At 38.8% G+C, this 18856-nt stretch overlaps 1 protein-coding gene across 1 annotated transcript in view; it reads left to right on the forward strand.

Annotated features, from left to right (window-relative positions):
- The first annotated feature begins 2426 nt into the window (after positions 1-2426).
- LOC143292454 (uncharacterized) overlaps positions 2427-18856 on the forward strand; it is a 34091-nt gene continuing 17661 nt past the window's right edge. The window contains exons 1-6 of the mRNA XM_076602745.1: positions 2427-2574; positions 6864-9055; positions 12288-12347; positions 16456-16629; positions 17756-17892; positions 18498-18609. Coding sequence (XP_076458860.1) covers positions 6866-9055; positions 12288-12347; positions 16456-16629; positions 17756-17892; positions 18498-18609 — 2673 coding nt within the window. The 5' untranslated portion in view covers positions 2427-2574; positions 6864-6865. The remainder of the gene's footprint in view (positions 2575-6863; positions 9056-12287; positions 12348-16455; positions 16630-17755; positions 17893-18497; positions 18610-18856) is intronic.

Here is an 18856-nt window from a genome sequence, read left to right on the forward strand (position 1 = left end):
CAACGAGAAACGCCGGGCAACGAAATACTGACAACAGAAAGGGTTTCATTTTCAACAAACAAACAAACAAGTAAAATTGAAGCAAGCTACCAAACGCATCCACCATTACCACTCCTACCACCACCACCATCTTTTTTTTTGTATGCTCTTTTTTTTTTCTTTGGGAAAAATGGAAAAACAATTAGGAAAGAGAAAGCTGCCTACAAAGTCACAACCTCCTGCCTAACGATGGAAGTTGAAGCTGTGACACATGCTCTCCAGCGGCTATCATCTATCCATATGCCTGGAGACCACCTCTAACGGACTCAATGAACCTCATACAGAAAATTGAAAATGGAATGGGGAGCCCAGAGTGGCATGAGGCAATGCGCAACTTTCCGGCAGATTAAAAAAACTTACATGGTAGCCATACTGCCCGAGACACCCAGGTGTTAACGGAAATGAGCGAGCTGACAGACTTGCTGGTAACGCAGCAGCAACGAGCGGTCTACATCTAGGAAAATCGGAAATCCTCAGAAAAGTCAAAGAATATCGAAAAGAACAGGTAAAAGTTATGCCATCACACCATCGATCGCCTCAAAGAAAGAAAGGTAGAGAGAGGGAGTGGCCGTAAGTCTAGCATGAAAGGTGGAAAACTATGCTTTGCAAATCAAACAAATATTAGCATAATTCCCAAGCCAACATTGCGCAAATTTCTTCAAAACGAAATAGTCTGTGTGTGCTTTTACAAATATAGTGGACTATAGACGCCATGTTCCTGGCATCAGAGATCTTTTCAAGTTCCCACCCGCTCTCTGGCGGCCAATCAGTGGCAGCCTCTGTGTGTGTGTGTGTGTGTGTGTGTGTGTGTGTGTGTGTGTGTGTGTGTGTGTCTGTGTCTGTGTCTGTGTATTTGTGTGCGTACGGTCACGGTATGTGCGTGCGCGAGTATGTAAGTGTACACATGTGTCAGGAGAGCTCTGTGTGTGTGTGTGTGTGTGTGTGTGTGTGTGTGTGTGTGTGTGTGTGCATGTCTCATATGTTGTGGGAGCAACGGAATATTGGAACGTGCGGATGTGCATATATATATATATATATATATATATATATATATATATATATATATATATATATATATATACATATATATATATATGTATGTATGTATATGTGTGTTGGTGGGGGGTGGGGGGTGGGGATGGTATGGGCGTATGTGTGTGTGCTTGTATAAGTGAGTGTGTGCGTGCGTGTGTGCGTGCGTGTGTGTGTCACGGTGTGTGTGCGTGCGTGTGTGTGCCATGGAAGCTGCCATACGTAGCCTAGGAATGACTAAGTGTGTGGAGGAGGGAAGGTGCCAGAAGGGGGGAAAGGTGGGGTGCAGGGTAACTTGATTTGGGAGGTGGTGTATGTGTGTGTGTGTGTGTGTGTGTGTGTGTGTGTGTGTGACAGTGTGTCGCCGGGGGCTCGTGAACGTTTATATGTATTTCACTGTGTTTGTGCTTTAATCATTTTGAAACTGCACATTTGTTGCATATCTGTTATGTGTGTGTGTGTGTGTGTGTGTGTGTGTGTGTGTGTGTTTGCATTTTTTACATTTATTTGCTTATTTGCTTATTCATCATCATTATTGTCTTTTTATTTTATTTCTAGTATTATTATTATTATTATTATTATTATTATTATTATTATTGCTATCATCATCATCATCATTGTCTTTTTTGTCTTTTTTTGTGTCTTTTTTCTTTTATTTATTTATTTGTTTATCATTTTTTTAATCTAAATATTCATTTACTTATCTTTCTATTTTTCTCAAGGCCTGACTAAGCGCGTCAGTTGGGTTACACTGCTGGTCAAGCATCTGCTTGGCAGATGTGCTGTAGCGTATATGGATTTGTCCGAACGCAGTGACGCCTCCTTGACGGCTACTGAAACTGATACTTTTCTTTTGTTCATAAAGAAACATTGATTGAGACGGGATACACTATCAGTAAAGAAACAGCTTCTCAATGTGAAATTCCATTTTTTTCACTTGTGTGTCAGTGGAACTGCCTTCATTGCATATTTGTAATATCATTATGTGTAGCCCATAGTGTCATTTACTGTTGCATTACTGTTTATATTTCAGATGTGTGTGTGTTAAACACACACACACACACACACACACACACACACACACACACACACACCGCACTACTGTGCCCAAGAAACACAAGTGGACAAGGAACGTGGGGTGGGAAAAGATGTTGAAAAGCAAGGAAACAACACAATTCAGAACACTTGAAAAGGGAAACAGAAACACGGTAAAAAAAATTTTTTTTAAATTTTAAGTGAAAAAAGTAAAAATAAAATATTTATTTAAAAAAAAAAAATCATTCATCGCAGTAATGTCCCTTGATTAATACCAAACTAAGCCTCGGGAACCTTTCTCAGCTTTTTCCGATGGAGGGTTCTGCGCTTGCGCTTTCGGAGCAAAAAGTTGTTTTCTGAGTAAAATGGCGCTTACAGTCAACGATACCTTTCTTTATTCTGCGTTGGCGAACTGATTCATCGATGTTCAGTATTTGGGATAGCTGTTGGTTTACAACCAAATTACAGGTAAGTTAGTGCAGATAGGCAGAGAACTGTTTGCTTTAGTCGATCAGAGCTCTGTCTTTGTCAAAACAATGGACAAAAGTTTGTAAACAAGAGTTCCGTTGTGAAACGGTGACATTTGAAGAATCTCTGCTTTTTAATCTTTTCGGTAAACGTGTGTGGTTATCAAATCCGATGCTGATATTGATGTAGATCTGGTAACAGGTTATTATTCTTAAAACGGTGACTCGGGTACATGTAAGTAAAACTATTTTTTATCACTGAGCGTGAAACGGGCTAGAATTCTCCCGACAGCCACGACTGATTGACTTCAGAACCATTGATTAAAGGCAGTTAGTGAGTTACTCCATATTCATTTTTTGGTGATAGAAGTCAAGGACGATGGAAATTTCTGCTGTGTCTTTATTGTCTGTAGATAATGTGCATATACATGTATACTATCAGTCGAGAATATTGCCCCTTTCAACCCCACCCCCTAACTCTCTCTCTTTGTCAGGTTACCTTGTTGAGCTAAAAAAAACTGAAAAAGTGCTCAGTGAATATGCGGATGACAAGGTATAAACATTACACTCACTCTCTCTCTCTCTCTGTTTATGGAAAACCACAAAGTTTAGTTCAATGTAAGGGGGCTTTGCTCTTACTCCACCAGGGACATCTAATGCAGTCCCCAAGATCTCCCCCCCCCCCCCCCCCCCCGCCTGTTTCAGTAAATTTCACACTCACAGTTGTAGAATCTTATCTCTGTGTACAGAAAGAGATGAAGAAAGAGAATAAGGGAGAGCTATGTCATAAATAAAAGAAATGATGGTTACTATCAATGTATCATCAATGTCAGCCTTTTTGTGTTGGTGAGTTTGCAGTGTGTAGGTGCTCCTCTTTTTTTCTTTGGAGGTTGGCATCTCTGTATGTGATTACCGAAAGCTTCACTTGTGTATGACAATAATGAATAATCCAAAATCACGTCTAGATGAGTACATGGAAGAAGACGACTTTGAAGAGCTTATTTGTGGAAATGCCATCACATTTATACTACTGAAAACCACCTTACTACTAGTACTACTGAGAGGGGCATTTGGGGGCCAAGGCAGGTCTGGGTAATACGCTGATGTGGCTGCAGTTATATCTGGATCTAAAGATTCATTCCCCACTACATGCATGAAAAAATATTTATGTTTTCCTCAAAAGCACATGCAGCCTCTACCTCTAATTTGGATGGTGTTACATTTCAATATTGCCGATGCCCTTGTGGGGTTGAATTGAAAACATAGTAATTGGTATCGACAACGTGCATGCAGACATACACAGACTCCCTCTCTCTCTCTCTCTCTCTCTCTCTCTCTCTCTCTCTCTCTCTCTCTCTCTCTCACACACACACACACACACACACACACACACACACACACACACACACACACACACACACACACACACACACACACACGCACACACACTCTTTTTCTTCCCCACCCCCTCCCCCCGACTACAGAGACCCCCATCTGATGTCCAGTAGGTGTTTGAATAGCCCAGCTTGTGGCTTTCTTTGTTAGAAATGTGGAATTCTTTGTCTTCATCCGCCTCTTTTATGTGAGAACATTTCGCTTGAAGTTGAAACGTGTCCATGAATGTCATGAAACATTTTACTGCGAAACATCATTGTCGTCTCTTTTATCATTCATAGAGAGTTACTGCATTTTATAAAGTCAAAACTGAACTAGATGCTTTGATTATTTGATATTATGTTTGCTATGATCATCACATATGAAAATAAACCATCCACAATGACAGTCCTGACATGGCCCTGTATTAGCTGGGCTATAAACAAGCAAAGATGAAAATGAAACTTCAAAATATAACAAAGCTTCAGTTCTTCACTTCCTGAGTTGGATTCAAGGCTGAAATCTGCCTTATATGGAAATGAGAAAGGTTAATAATAATAATAATAATAATGGATACTTATATATAGCACACTATCCAGAAAACTGCTCTAGGTGCTTTACAAAAACGCTTTTGATAACATAAAACATTATATCTATGTTACATACACACACCAAAATGTGACACCACACACACACACACACGCACGCACACGCACACACACACACACACACACACACTGCATACATACGTATTAACATGCATGTGTATCTAACAGCTACCCTAACACATACGCACACACAGGCAGGCACAAACTTACATAAACACACGCACACACGATACACATTCATATACATGCATTTTGTTGTGGACCTGCCACAACTGAACTTATTGCTGAGGGAAAAGGTGAGTTTTGAGACGAGATTTAAAAGATGCGAGGGAATCAGAATGACGGAGGTTATCAGGGAGCTTGTTCCACGTCTTTGGCGATTGAAAAGAAAACGATCTGTGTCCATAGGTCTTACTTCTGACGTGAGGTATCCTGAGAAGTCGAGTATCAGAAGAAGAACGGAGCTGGCGAGACGGGGTATAGATATGGATGAGTTCATAAAGATACTTTGGGCCAGATCCGTTGACTGCGGAAAAGGTCAGAGTGGATAGCTTATAGTCTATTCGATCAGAAACAGGCAACCAGTGGAGAGACTGAAGGAGAGGAGAAACATGGTCAAATTTAGAAGCTCTGCAAATGAGTCTGGCAGCGTTATTCTGAATTCGTTGGAGTCTATCTAACAGGTATTTGGGAAGGCCGGCCAAAAAGAGTTGCAGTAATCCAATCTTGAGAGAACCAGAGAGCATACAAGTGTCTTGGTTGCATCGGTTGAGAGATAGTGGCGGATGGAGCTGATTCTACGCAGTTCCAAATAGGCAACTTTACAGATATTCGAAATGTGCTGTTGGAAGGAAAGAGACTGGTCCAGGATTACACCAAGACTGCGAACAGAGGGAGAAAGTGAAACAGGTGTGCTATTGATCAGAACAGAGTCAGGAAAGGAAGGATGTTGACGAAACTTCTTTGGACAGGTTATCATAAATTCAGTCTTATCATCATTTAATTGCAGCTTGTTGAGAGTCATCCAGGTCAAAGACATCATAGACTTTTATATTGCAAAAGTTTTCCGACCATGCTAAACCTGCTTGGCCAAGAGACTGAAGACGTTACTTGGGCAAGACACTCTCCACTACTTACTGTAATCAGTCCTACTTCTACAAGTTCTAGCCCAGATACTGAGATAGTCAGGATGGTAGTTGCCACCTCTGCTATTCTGATGATCATACTCATAGTTAGACCAACCATCATATCATCTGTATCACTACCAGCACCTTTGTCTAATGGCAAGCAATGCACAACAGACATCATTGTTTATTTACAAGTATGTTGTTGCTTTTAGACCTTAATACTTATACTGTTATAGTCCAGCTGACTTCACGGGGCCATATCAAGACTGTCAAACAACACAAATGCTCAACCACATTAACACAAAACTGTCACATCTACAAAGTTAAAGAAAAAAAATGCACTGAGACAAATCCACAAAACACAGTTCATGGCATGTGGCAAATAAGACTAGGCCTTACTGAGAACGTCAGCCCTTTCGCTTGATTTGTTATCTCCAGATTACAAACAACAACAACAACAATACTTCAAAGTCAAACAAAAAATACATAAAAGAGGCCATGTTATGATAGGCAAATTACACTGCAGAATGGACAGCTAGTGCCCATCTCAGTGTCTAGAATTTCACTACCTAATCGCCAGAGCAAAACGACACAGACAGTACATCATACTTGTAGACTGCGGAAAAGAGAAAAAAGAGTCAAGGCTTGCTCAAAAAAAGAGAGGGGAATGGACTTTGAAGGCAGAAAAAGCAGACAACAGTGAAGGAAGAAAAAAGGTAGAAATAGAGAGAGAGCAATAGAAATGAGGAAATTTATTGCACAGAAGTTGGGGATGCTGTTTATACTGAATGATCCCTGGCATTCCCACAGGGGGAGTTTACACATGCTCATGTAAAAAGAAGGCAGGAAGTTTACACATGCTTATGTAAAAAGAAGGCAGGAAGTTAAAGCAGGATTCCTGTGGTGTGATACGTACAACATGGGCATGCCACTTTCATTTCTTATTTTTTCACTTATTTTGTGTAAAGTGAGTTAATGCATTGCTGATCCACACTGGTTGGGACAAAAAAAAAAAAAAAAAGAAAAAAAGAAAAAAAAGAATTGAACCAGAATTCAGAGAGAAAATCAGAAATTCAAATGTTGTGTTTGGTAATGCGGAAATTGAAATATATGTTGGGAATTAAGATTGTGGTTATATTCATTACAGATACTTGAAATAGTGTGTTTTGCTCATTGTGCAGGTATGAGTAGCCCAAGTGCTGTGCAGCTTTACGGCACAACCAAAACTTATGGGCGAGCCAGAGAAAGTGTCGCAAGCCGCTCATTTGATGAGATGATGAGTGGGAAACCAGCACCAAGCAAGGCTTCAGCAGCACACACTAAATGGGGAAATACAAACTATGTGGCTGTGAGGGACAGGAAGAAGCCACAGATGGAGGCACCAAAGTCCAGGGAGATCAAAATGCAGTTGGATGATCCCTTCAGCTTTGACACAGATGAAAAAGGAAAAACTAGTCCCACCAAGGTTCAGCCCAGTTCTGTTACTGCCAGCTACCAGAGAAATACCACTCGCCTTCCAGCTTCAAGAATATTTACCCGAGGAAAAACAGATGAGGGCAGTGCCAGCACTGTGAATCCCTTGCAGCATGACATTGAACCAGTTGCAAGTTCTTTTGGTGCTAGTTACCAGAGAAGTACAGCCAGCTTTCCAGCTGCAAGAGTGTTGTTTTCTCAAGGAAAAGGTGATGAGGGTAGTGGCAACACAAGGAATTCTGGACAACACAGCAGTGATTCTTCCACGAGTTTGTGTGCTATTGCCCGCCCAGGAAGAACTTACACACACTCTCATGAAGGCCGAATCAGGTCAAGTCCTACAAAACAACGCCTTTTAGACCAGTTCATAGACGTAGGAAAAACTGTGAAGAGAGACTTAGATGTCCTATATTCCATTGAGTCTCATAAGCCTGTTCCCAGTCAGATGTCCCCAAGGTATGTCTCCCCATCACTAAGTCCACATAAAAGCCCGCAGAGACAGAAAGTTGAATGCAGTGTATCTTCATCTCCTGTCTTTGATGTTGATGACAGTTATGGCATTTTTCCTCCCTCTTATAGGTCCATGGTGGGATCCTACACAAGGGATTCCCATGCTCATATCAGCACTGGCTCTTATGACCCGCCAGTCAAAAAACTGAGAATGGGCACTGATTCACTGGGTGGGCGAATGGCTGATTGTCGATCAGTTGTTGCTGAAGATCATCCAGCACAGTGTAAAAATGTGCGCGCTTGTTCAGACCGTACAACAGGTATTTTCAATAGCAGTGTGTTATCCAGTCAGCATTTTAGAGGAAGTAAGGAAGTGGTGTCAGTGCCGACTTCTAAATCAAAAGGTGACATTTGGGAGGGGAAAGATAGTGTGAATTCTCAGTGCTTGAAAAAGGACAGTGGTGAGAGGGTATGGCCAAAAGATGGTTCATCTTCAAGCAGGCTTTCCATATCATCATCATCCAGTTCTGTGAAGTTGCCTGCCAGTTCTCAGGAAACTCACCCAGTGCTCAGCACACCTAAACAGACAGCAGTTATAAATGTTGATGATGAAAACTTTTTCTCCTATGCCAGCACCACTGGTTCTAGATCAGTTTTATCAACCAAGAATCACCCTGCTGGGGATGCTTCAAAATTTGTAAGAGACAAATCAGCTTTGCAGTCAAGCCAATCATCAGCAGCATCAGCCCTCAGTGTCAGCAGTAAACCTAAAAGTGCCTGCAGCAGTAGCAGCAGCAGTAATGTCAGCATTAGCAGCAAAATTATGAGCCACAGCAACAGTGCATCAGCAAGTAGTAGAAGTAGTTCTGCTGGTTGTGGAAACAGAAGAATACAGTCTGGAGTGAAACAGTACAGGATTTTCAAATCACGGAGACCTGCACAACAGTCACCTCCAAAGGAGCCTGAAGAAGAAGAGGATACATCAGAGGATACGGCTGTTAATGTCAGCTCACCAAGTATGCCTGAGCTAGAACTGGAACTCCCTGAAATCTTTGGCAGGAACAAAAACCGTGAAGAAATGCAAAACCCTCCAGATATAACAGATGATGAAAAAGTCAACACTGATTCTGCTGAGTCGTCCCAAACATCTCTGGAAGACAGGCTGACAGCATATGATTCTCAGATATCTCAACATGCTCCTGAAGAACCTGAACCTGAAACAATGGATGTGGATGAGTTCATGGCAGATAGTCCAGCACTATCATCTGGACATGTCTACACTCCTGAAGCACCCTCACCTGCCTCTGTGGATTCTCAGGAACTGTCACAGGATACACTGTCAGCTGATAACAGTCAGAAAGAGGAAGATGTCCCTGTTGCTCCGCGCCGCTTTTTCAAATCGAGGAAATCATCTGGTGCCTCAGGTTTACAGCGAAAAGTATTGAGGAAGGTATGTTCATTTTTCTTTTACTAGTTTATTACATGTAAACAAAATGAGTATGATATGACCGAGTTTCGGTTGTCTGTGTGTTAAATCTGTATACATGTATGTATAATTTATATATCTATCATTCTATGGTAAGGCAATCTCTCTGTGGCACATGATGAGACCACTGTTATTAATATTAGGGTTACACACACGCAAAAAAAAAAACAACAACAAAAAACAACCAAATGGCACACGTGCTCGTGTGCACATACACACCCATACACTGGCACGTGCTCACGCACACAACAAACTTTTGAAGCATTTGACATTATGCTATTTCAGTATTTGTGTGCGTGTGCTATACAGTGGGATGGTACTTGGACAGGCCCTTCAGACAATAAATTTATTGAATGTTTACGTGATGTATTCCTTATTCAAAAGATGTCAAAACCAACAAGAACTAAACCAGGTCAAAAACCCAGTATTGTGGATCTGGTAATGGTAAATGAAAACAATTTAGAATCAGAAACAATCCACCTTGATCCCCAGGAAAAGAGTGACCATGTGTTGGTTTTTCAGTTCCACATTTCGTTGGTGAAGGAAAAAGCCAAAGAAAAAAAATTGATTTTTAAAAGGGAAATTATAATGGAATGAGAACAGTGATAAATTTAAATGGGCTGGGCATCAATGAATTGGGATGGAAAAAATGTGAACCAGTGTTGGAATGACTTAAAGACTATACAGATACTATACAAAGCTGAATAAATATATACCAAGGCTAAAGTGTCAAATAGAGAGGAGAAAAAATCAAACCCTCATGGATGAACAATAAAATGATGAGAATCATCAAAAAGAAATATAAATTCTATAATCGTTTTGTATGAACTAAGTCAGGTTCCTCCTACATATATAATATATATATATGCTACATCAAAGAAAGGAATAAATGTTGCAAAATCATTAAAGAAGCTTTAAAAAAAATTATGAAAGAAATATACTATTATACTATAGCCAAAAACTGTAAGCAAAGTCCAAAAATATTTTGGAAATAAGTGCAAGAAAAAACGAAACTTAGTAGATTGTACAGAAATAGGGGTACTGAAAAAAGAAGATGGTACCTGGGCGAAAAACAATCTAGAAAAAGGCAGAAACTCTAATTCTAAATGAATTCTTTGCAAGTGTGTTTACAAGAGACCTTGACAAATTTACCCAACCTTGGAGAAAGCTCCAGGTTGGGAAATGTTAATGTTTGTGATTTAAGGGTCACTCCATTGGCAGTCGAAAAGAAGTTGCATGCCTTAGAGTAGACCCCTACAGAGTGCAAGGACCAGACCAAATAGTGAAATACCTGCAAGAATATTAAAGGAATTGAGCAGAGTTAGCTCTTCCCGTGAGTATTATTTATAGTAAATCACTTGAATCTGCTTGCCTGTGTAAGGATTGGAAAATGGCTGAGGTAAAATCTATATATTTATTTTTTTTAAAGGATATAAAAAAAAAAAAAAATGATCCAGGAAACTGTAGACCAGTGAGCTTGATTTGTATGTAAAATCTTGGAGTCTTTTATCAGGATGCTATAGAGGAGTCTTTTATCAGAGATGCAATAGTCACATATGACAACAAACAGTCAGTATGCGGACTGTCAACATCAGAACATGGTTTAGACAGAGAAGATCATGCACAACACAGTTCCTAGAAGTAAGCGAAAATCTTACAAAAATGATACGTATGGGTAAACCTATAGAAATTAATTATTAAGACTTTAGAAAAGCATTTGACTCTGTACCACATCAAAGACTTTATTGAAATTAGCTTCATATGGTATTACTGGAAGGATACTGAAGGGGACAAAAAAACTTCTTGTCAGAAAGGACACAGGTACTGAGGTAGTTACTGGAGAAAAGAAGTCAACTAATACAAATGTTGTTACACACTGTAAGTGTAATGGTATACCACAAGGTAGCATACTTGACCCTGTGCTTTTTACAATATATATTAAAAATTATTATAGATAAATGACCACCTTGAATGTATAGAAAGCACATGCAAAATATTTGCAGATGATACTAGACTTTACCGTTTATGGTAATTAATGCACAAAATAAATAATACTGCACTACAAAAGGACTTAAAATAGTTAAATATATATAAGTTATAGGAATGGTCTGATACTCGGGATATATATTTTAACACATCAAAGTGTAAAGTAATGCACATGGGAAATTTAAAAAAACAACAACAAAAAACCATATGATAATACATATAATTATAGAAGACACCACACATGATATTGAGAAATGTGAATGTGAATGTCCACTGTGATCTCTCAGAGAGTGTGTGTGTGTGAGAGAGAGAGTGTGTGTGTGTGTGTGTGTGTGTGTGTGTGTGCAGTGCGTGCTTATGCGAGTATGCACAAGGTTTTATATTGATATAAACTTGTATGTATCCTAATTTCTACTGTATCTCACTATTTGTGCTTGTGTATGATTTTCAATTTGTGTTCGTATCTTGTTATGTACTACCCCCCCCCCCCCCCCCCCAGTATTCCTTGTGACCCTGGTACACTTGGTAATAAAGACATTCTATTCTAAGGGGTTGAGTGTACATGTGTGTGTGGTCTTTTTTTGTGTGTGTGTAATATGATCAAGTCAGTCAATTAAAGTTTAAACTTAAAGTTTGTGGTTTTAAATTTTACATTATCAGCCTGGGCCCTCTTGTCAGTGTGAGTTGACAGTGTACTGCATATTTTTTAATCAACTGTATAGTTATGTGAAATCAGTGAGTTTGATATGAAATGAAGTTTTTGGCATGAAATTAGAAATAAAAGATCCCTGTTTTTGTTACAAACATTTGACAGTGTTGTTTTTGTTTTGTATGTTTTTGTTGTTTTTTTTTTTTTTTGGTTTTTAGTTAACAGTAAACGAACAAAATGGATAGAGTATAATATTAACAGAAAACAAAATGTTACTAAAAAAATAAAAAAATAAAAAGTATTTATAGAATAAGGTAGTACATACTACTAGTACTATTAGTACTGTAGTACACAACCTGAGAGAAAAGTACATGTCACTGGCACACTCACAGTGTCAGCCTGTATCATCAGTGTATGTATTGTCAAACTGACAAGTTCAGTGCAGTTTTTTTGTTTGTTTTCTATTTGTTTCCTGTTTGTTTTAAAAATGCCTGTATTTTGTAAAATTCACATCCATGATAAGAATTAATCTGAGCTCTGTGTGTGTGTGTGTGTTTGTAGTCTCAGTCAAAGGCATCCTACAATGCAAGATCCTGGCATCAAGATGAGAACGACCAAGAGGTTTGTGAACACCTTCCTTCCACTCTTGTCTCTCTCAGTCTCACTCTGTGTGTGTGACTGTTTGTGTGTAGTTTAAAAATGTACAGGTGTATAATTTAATCACTATAATAGACATAGTCAATTTCATCTGCCTGCCTACCTATCCATATGCCTGTGTGTGTTGACAGGTCTGCTCTCTCTTGTCAAGAAGGCTTTAATGCAAAAACACAAAAGGATGATAAAATCTCTCTCTCTCTCTCTCTCTCTCTCTCTCTCTCTCTCTCTCTCTCTCTCACGCACACACACACACACACACACACACACACACACACATTTTACTCACTTGATCTTATTCACTCAGTCACTAGATCTCTGACTCTTTCAAATTTTCATCTCCTGTCCCAGCCCTTGATTCTTTTTGACACTTTCTCTTTCAAAAAAGAAAGTTTCATCATAAAAATTGTTAGATTATTTAAATGAAAATACACAAATAGTATAAAGTTCACAGTGTTTGCTATTTACTGCTGCAAACCATGTGAATTGTGTTGGGGGAAAAAAAACTTTTTTAAAGAGTGCCTTTTCATGAATTCAAAATTGTGTCTCATTGGCATGTGTGTGTGAGAGCAATTGACAGAGGTATTCTTCTTCTGGAACTAGTTCCATTGTCTGTGTCTCCATGGTTTTCATCTTGATTTATTTCTCGTTTTTTCATCATCTTCTTTTCCCACTTTAATAACAGTGATTAAGATTGAAGTGAACAATGGAGAGCACTGTAGAGTCATTAGCCTGTGAGAGAAAGATCAATATATCTTCAGCTAAGACTAAGACAGTAAGACTAGAGTGTATGTGATGGAAAGAGGGCAGGGTGCAGTGGAGTTTGGGGAAGGGAGGTGGAAGGAGATGGAGTCAACTATCATATTGATCATCAGCTTCTTTACATACCCGAGTAGTAGAGTACCATACAAAGTGTGCTGGATAAATACATGAGCTTTGTTTTTGAAAAAGGGTAAAATTTTTACTGAATCAAGACTCGGCGAACTGAGTGAAGTGATAATTGGCAGTGGAGAGAAATATAACAGAATGTTTTCTGTGGAGGGATGTTCTGATGGAATTGTGTTGTACAGTTGTAGTAGTACTGTGTAGTAGATCTTTCAAATGAATTACATGGACATCTTTAGGATCTTATGAATGTCTACATAGAACTAGATTTTAGAAACATTTAGAATTAAATATAAAAAAAGGAAAGAAACAAGTTTTGAATTTAGGAGGGAAGAAAAGTGTGTGCATGCTGGGTATAACTATATCAGTATATGATTAGGGAAGGGGTAGGGGATGGATTAAGGTGGAAAAGGGGGGGGGGGGGGGATTGGAAAGGCAAGCTTGAAAACTCAAAAAGTTGAATGGTTCGTTATTTTGTGTTAAAAGAAAAGAAGTCTTTTGACTTGTGTAGAGTGCAACTTTCCCATACACAATATACCCTCAGCACTTCACCCTCCTCCATTCCCCTGGCTCCTTTCTGTTCCCTAAGTGTATAACGTGTGACATGTATCTTTTTTTTAACCATTTGATTTATAGTAGCATGATGCACTCAAGAGAACATGTGTAAGTTTTCATAGTTTTGAACTTTTTGAGTTATGGTTTAATACTAATAGCATGCACATGTATACACAGTAACATACATCATTACATGTATGTATTTTATTAACAGTGATATGCACACACTCACAACACACCCACATCCCCACACGCACGCAGACACACACACACACACACACACACACAGGATTGTTCTTGGGTTTTTTTTATTATTATTATTCACATTCTGTGGCAGCACAAGTATCAGTCAATATCTGGCTTTGCCAGTCATCCAGTCACATGAGTCACTTGATGCACTACAGTACATGGGTCTATACAATTATACATCACAAAAGCTCTCAAGCTGTATCTAGTATGCATGCATTCTGAACGCAGTGCATTTGACCAGAGATTACACAAGTTTCAACTTCTTTTTGCACAGCAGACACACATCCTGAGAGACCATCATTGGATCAATACATTACCGAAGTGTTACAGAAATGTGTGTGTGTTTTGGAAGTTATGTTTTTTTACAAGAACTTGGAAGCAAAAATCTGTATCTAAAAAAAAAAAGCCCTGCATTTGGTCTGTGGTATTCTGTGTGTCAGCTAATCAATTTAATGATAGTATTATTAAAGCTAAAGACTAAACCTATTCAAATAAAGTAGGAACATGAATGAAGGTGATGTCATATTCATAGTATGTATGAAGACTATTTATTGGGCCAATCTAACATAGGTCAAATTGAAGTGTTGAGAGATGGCGGGGACTAGGAGTAGTATGATTGAGGATTGTCCGCATAAATGGGAAAAATCACTTCCAAGATGATGGATGTGTGTGGGTGTGACTACCAGGGGGAAATCTTTTTTGTCAGTGTGCTGACCTCCATAACCCATTCATTCATTCTCCTTGGGTCCAGGTCTTGGCCATGTTCAGTTTGTCAGTGTACCTTCCCTTCCCAAGGTCATTTGGCCCCTTTCCAATCCTTTTCCAGCTGTCCCACACTTGCAGATAGCTCCACTTCACTGCCCTCCCACCGCCTCTTCTCTCTCCTCTCTCCCTTCTCTTTTTCTGACTATAGATTCTCCCTGCTCTCAGTCTCACTCTCTCCCCATTTTGTCTTTCCATCCTCTCTTAGTGTGCATAGAATTATATCTCTCTGTGTTTACCCCCTCCCTCACCACTTTTCCTTTTGTCACTTAAGTGTAACCCATTCTCTGAGTTTCTTTGACTCTCAAGTTTGCCTGTTTTGTGTGGGTTTTTTGGGGTTTTTTTTTTTTAATTTAGTGTAAACATTGTGTGTGTGTGTGTGTGTACATGTGTGTGTGTCACTGTGTGTGTTCCTGTTACAGAACATTAGAAGTGTTAGTCAACATAGTGACCACATACAGTGGCAAAATTGGCAGTGTGTGTGATCTTGTGCCCATGCGCATGTGTGTGGGGGGGTGCAAGTGTGGCTGTACAAATTTATGATTCCTCTAATGGAATTGAACTAGTATAGTAGAATAATCAAACAAATCAACAAAGCCCTTGGCAGTGCCTGTCCCCTTTGGTGCATGCACAACCTCTCTTCCTTTTGTAACTGTATTATCCCAGTCTTCCCATAAGTTTGAATCCATAGCATACTCAACTCTGGGTAGTAGCCAGCCACAGGTTGAAAGAAACCCACCTCTGCTGGAGCTTGATCTCATATCCTCCCATTCTTCACTCAGACCGCTTGTCACTTCTCCATGGCAGCTGGTGAGATGTGTAGTTTTTTATTGCATTTTTTAATGTCCAGAGAGTGTGACTGACATTTTATCTTTAGAATGTTCATGAGCTTACTGAAGTTACTGCCCCCGTTTTGAACTCAAGCAACATTTCCCTGTCCGGTGTGAGTTTATTCATGTACAGTATATTTATCCATAGCGATAATATACGAAATGTAGTATTCTCTTAGCTCCACTCCTTTCTGGATCATTGTTAAGGCTTTTCCTCTGTCTGCTTCTTTAAGTTTTCTTTGTTGTGACATGGTTGCTTTGCTGACCACAACCCCATTATAATTACCTATGCTTCTCATTCAAAAACTCAGGTGAATTGTTCTTAGAAACTACATGTTCCACTTTGCACACGGGGCACATTCCCCTTCTTTGCAATTGCATGTCTTCATTTTTAACTGGATCAGCAAAAATAAACTTGTTCATTTTTTTTCCACGTTGTTTTATCTGTATTTCATTTGCCTGGCCACATAAACAAACTTCTTTGATGGTTTAAATTTAGACAACAAACATTACCAAAAATTTGATAAAAGCATCCATCCAGTGCAAAACAAACTCTACATCCAGACTCAGAAAGTCAGTTCTCTCTCTCTCTCTCTCTCTCTCTCTCTCTCTCTCTCTCTCTCTCTCTCTCTCTCTCTCTTCCCATTCCTCCACAATTGAATATATAGAAAAAAAAACAAGTATGACTATGAGTAATTCAACGTATTGATTATGGTTTTACAAGCAATGAAATAACACACATCTTTGCTGCTTTCACTTCCTTAGTTTGTATACCATTATCATAATTGTTTCAGGTTGACAGTACACCTCCACCACGCCAGCATGCAAAAGAGATTCCATTTTCGGATGATGATGAGTGCCCAGATAGCAGTGTGAAAGAGGCACGGATCATCCGCTCAGTCCATTGGTCCAGAAACAAAGAGCAGCAGGCTTACACTTCTGTCCAAGTCAATAAAGAACACAAAGGGGTAAGCAGTACATCATATTTTTGTTTTTGTATAATTTAGATTTTACTGGCAACATGTATTGGATAGATGGATCAATATGGGGGAGATGCAAACATGTTTTAGGCAAAAGTCACTTTTCTTTTTTTTTGTTTTAGTATAATTCAGAGCAAAAGTTAAAAACAGCAAATATACAAGTAGGTGAGAAGTAATTTGCAAATCTGAGTTTTTCTAGGTTTGTATTCTAATTCATTGCTACAAAATATCCTCTTGTAATATTTTTAAAAAGTGAAACAAAAAGATGGAAATGAAAATAAATGAAGCAAGGATAGAGCACTCTTGTGCCCAGTGCTATCACTCTATCATAAAATTAGTGCTCTCTAACTTAGAAAATAAGCTGTAAGTTAGTGTAACCAAGGGACTTTGTAAGTTGTGCATTCCTTGTTGGGTGCTAAAGTGATTCTGAATTAATGATGTATGTTGAAGCAGTAAAGCTTACTATTTTTCATAAGAGTGGTGTGATTTTAGAACACTTCTCAAGGTTTGGACATAATGTAATTGATTTCTGTTATTACTAATATTATTGTTGATAATTGTGTCCACCAGTAAGACATACATATGATTAATATATATATCCATTTGGCACATGGCTGATGATTGAGAGGAACAAAAATCATTGTTTAGTCTGCAAATAATATATTTGTAATTTTGAAGTACGAAGATCTTGTAGCCCCAAATTTGTAATCCTGTACAAGATGATAGTCAGTCTAATTTGGAACTTTATGACATTCAGGTTATGAATATATTGATATATGCTGTTTTACGTTTAGCATTAATAAATACAGTTGTGAAATATCATGAAATTTGCTTTTGTATTTGCATGTACACATTGTGTTATGGTTTCTGAATGCTTGCAGTCTATTCAAGATATGATATATCAACATGTGAAAGCTTTATAGCTTTATCTAATGCCATTGATCGTTGAGTGAAACTGACCACTTCACCCCAGCACCAATTCAGCTCAGTGTAAACACTTATTGTTTGTGTCACATTTCTCATGCTTGTATGAGTAAATTTCCATGTGTGTGTGTGTGTTTTCTTTGTGTTTTTGTTTTCTCAGATGCTGATAGGATTTATATTTTGTTGGCAGCTGTATATGGTGGTCAAGAATGTGAAGATGGCCCATGAAGTCCAGGAGTCTGGAGAGACTCAGGACTTCATTGATGATCTGGAGTACCTACTGGACAACCTGAAGGATGATCAGCCTGTCTCCATTCGTGCTCTGAGGTCTGTGAACAGTACTCTCAGCTATTCGAGTCAGTGTTCAGTATGCATGTCAAATGAACAACAATAAAAGAGCAATTTCCATCTGATACCACAAATGCGAAAAGGCAATTAATGAAAGTACTGCTACAGCAGCATCAGTTAACATGTTCAAGGATTTAGCAGTTATACACTTCCATGAATATTTCTAACGAAAGTTTACACTCATCTGACTTGACATGTTTTCAGTATAATTATTTGAAATCTTTTTTCTTTGTAGTTTGAGAGGCTTTGTTTTGATAGCTTTCTTTGGGTTTTTGTTTTTGTCCATTATTTTTTTAAGGGAACTGGGAGGTTGGACATGCTGGAGATTGTCATGTTGTTGTTGTTGTTTGTTTTTTTTTGGGGGGGGGTTAATTGTTGTTTGAGGAAATTGAGTAGATCATTTATTTTAAACAATTAAAACTGAATAACTGAACGAATTTGGGCATGATATGTTTTCAAGGTCTTATTTGACAGAACTTGATTTATCTGATGATGGGGAAAAGCTTAATTCTGTGGTGTCACTCATTTAAAGTGTTTGACATAGCCCTTCAAATTCTTTTTTTTTTTTTTTCTTTTTTTTTCAGCACTATCCAGTTGGCAGGGAAATGTATTCTGCCAGCCTTCAGGATGCATCTGCGTGCCCATGGCACAGTGACCAAGATCTTCAGTCTGCTGCATGATGCATGTTCCTACCCTGTGAGTGCCAGACTATGTGGTTCACTGTTGTGGCTGTCATCAATGGCAGCTTGTCTTAACCAGTGCACAAGCCTTGTTGATTTTTGTACATTTTAGTCACCTGTTTAGAAGTGTGTCCACTGTTGAGTAGATCTTGCAGGTAAGGTTTTAATGCATATGAATTTTACCAGACTGCAGGTGTTTGTTGTCTTGTTTTTTGTTTTTTTGTTGTTGTTTTTTTGCGGGTTTTTTGGTTTTGTTTTTTCAG

The sequence above is a fragment of the Babylonia areolata genome, chromosome 18 (assembly GCF_041734735.1).
Source record: "Babylonia areolata isolate BAREFJ2019XMU chromosome 18, ASM4173473v1, whole genome shotgun sequence".
In the NCBI taxonomy this organism is placed as follows: Eukaryota; Metazoa; Mollusca; class Gastropoda; order Neogastropoda; family Buccinidae; genus Babylonia; species Babylonia areolata.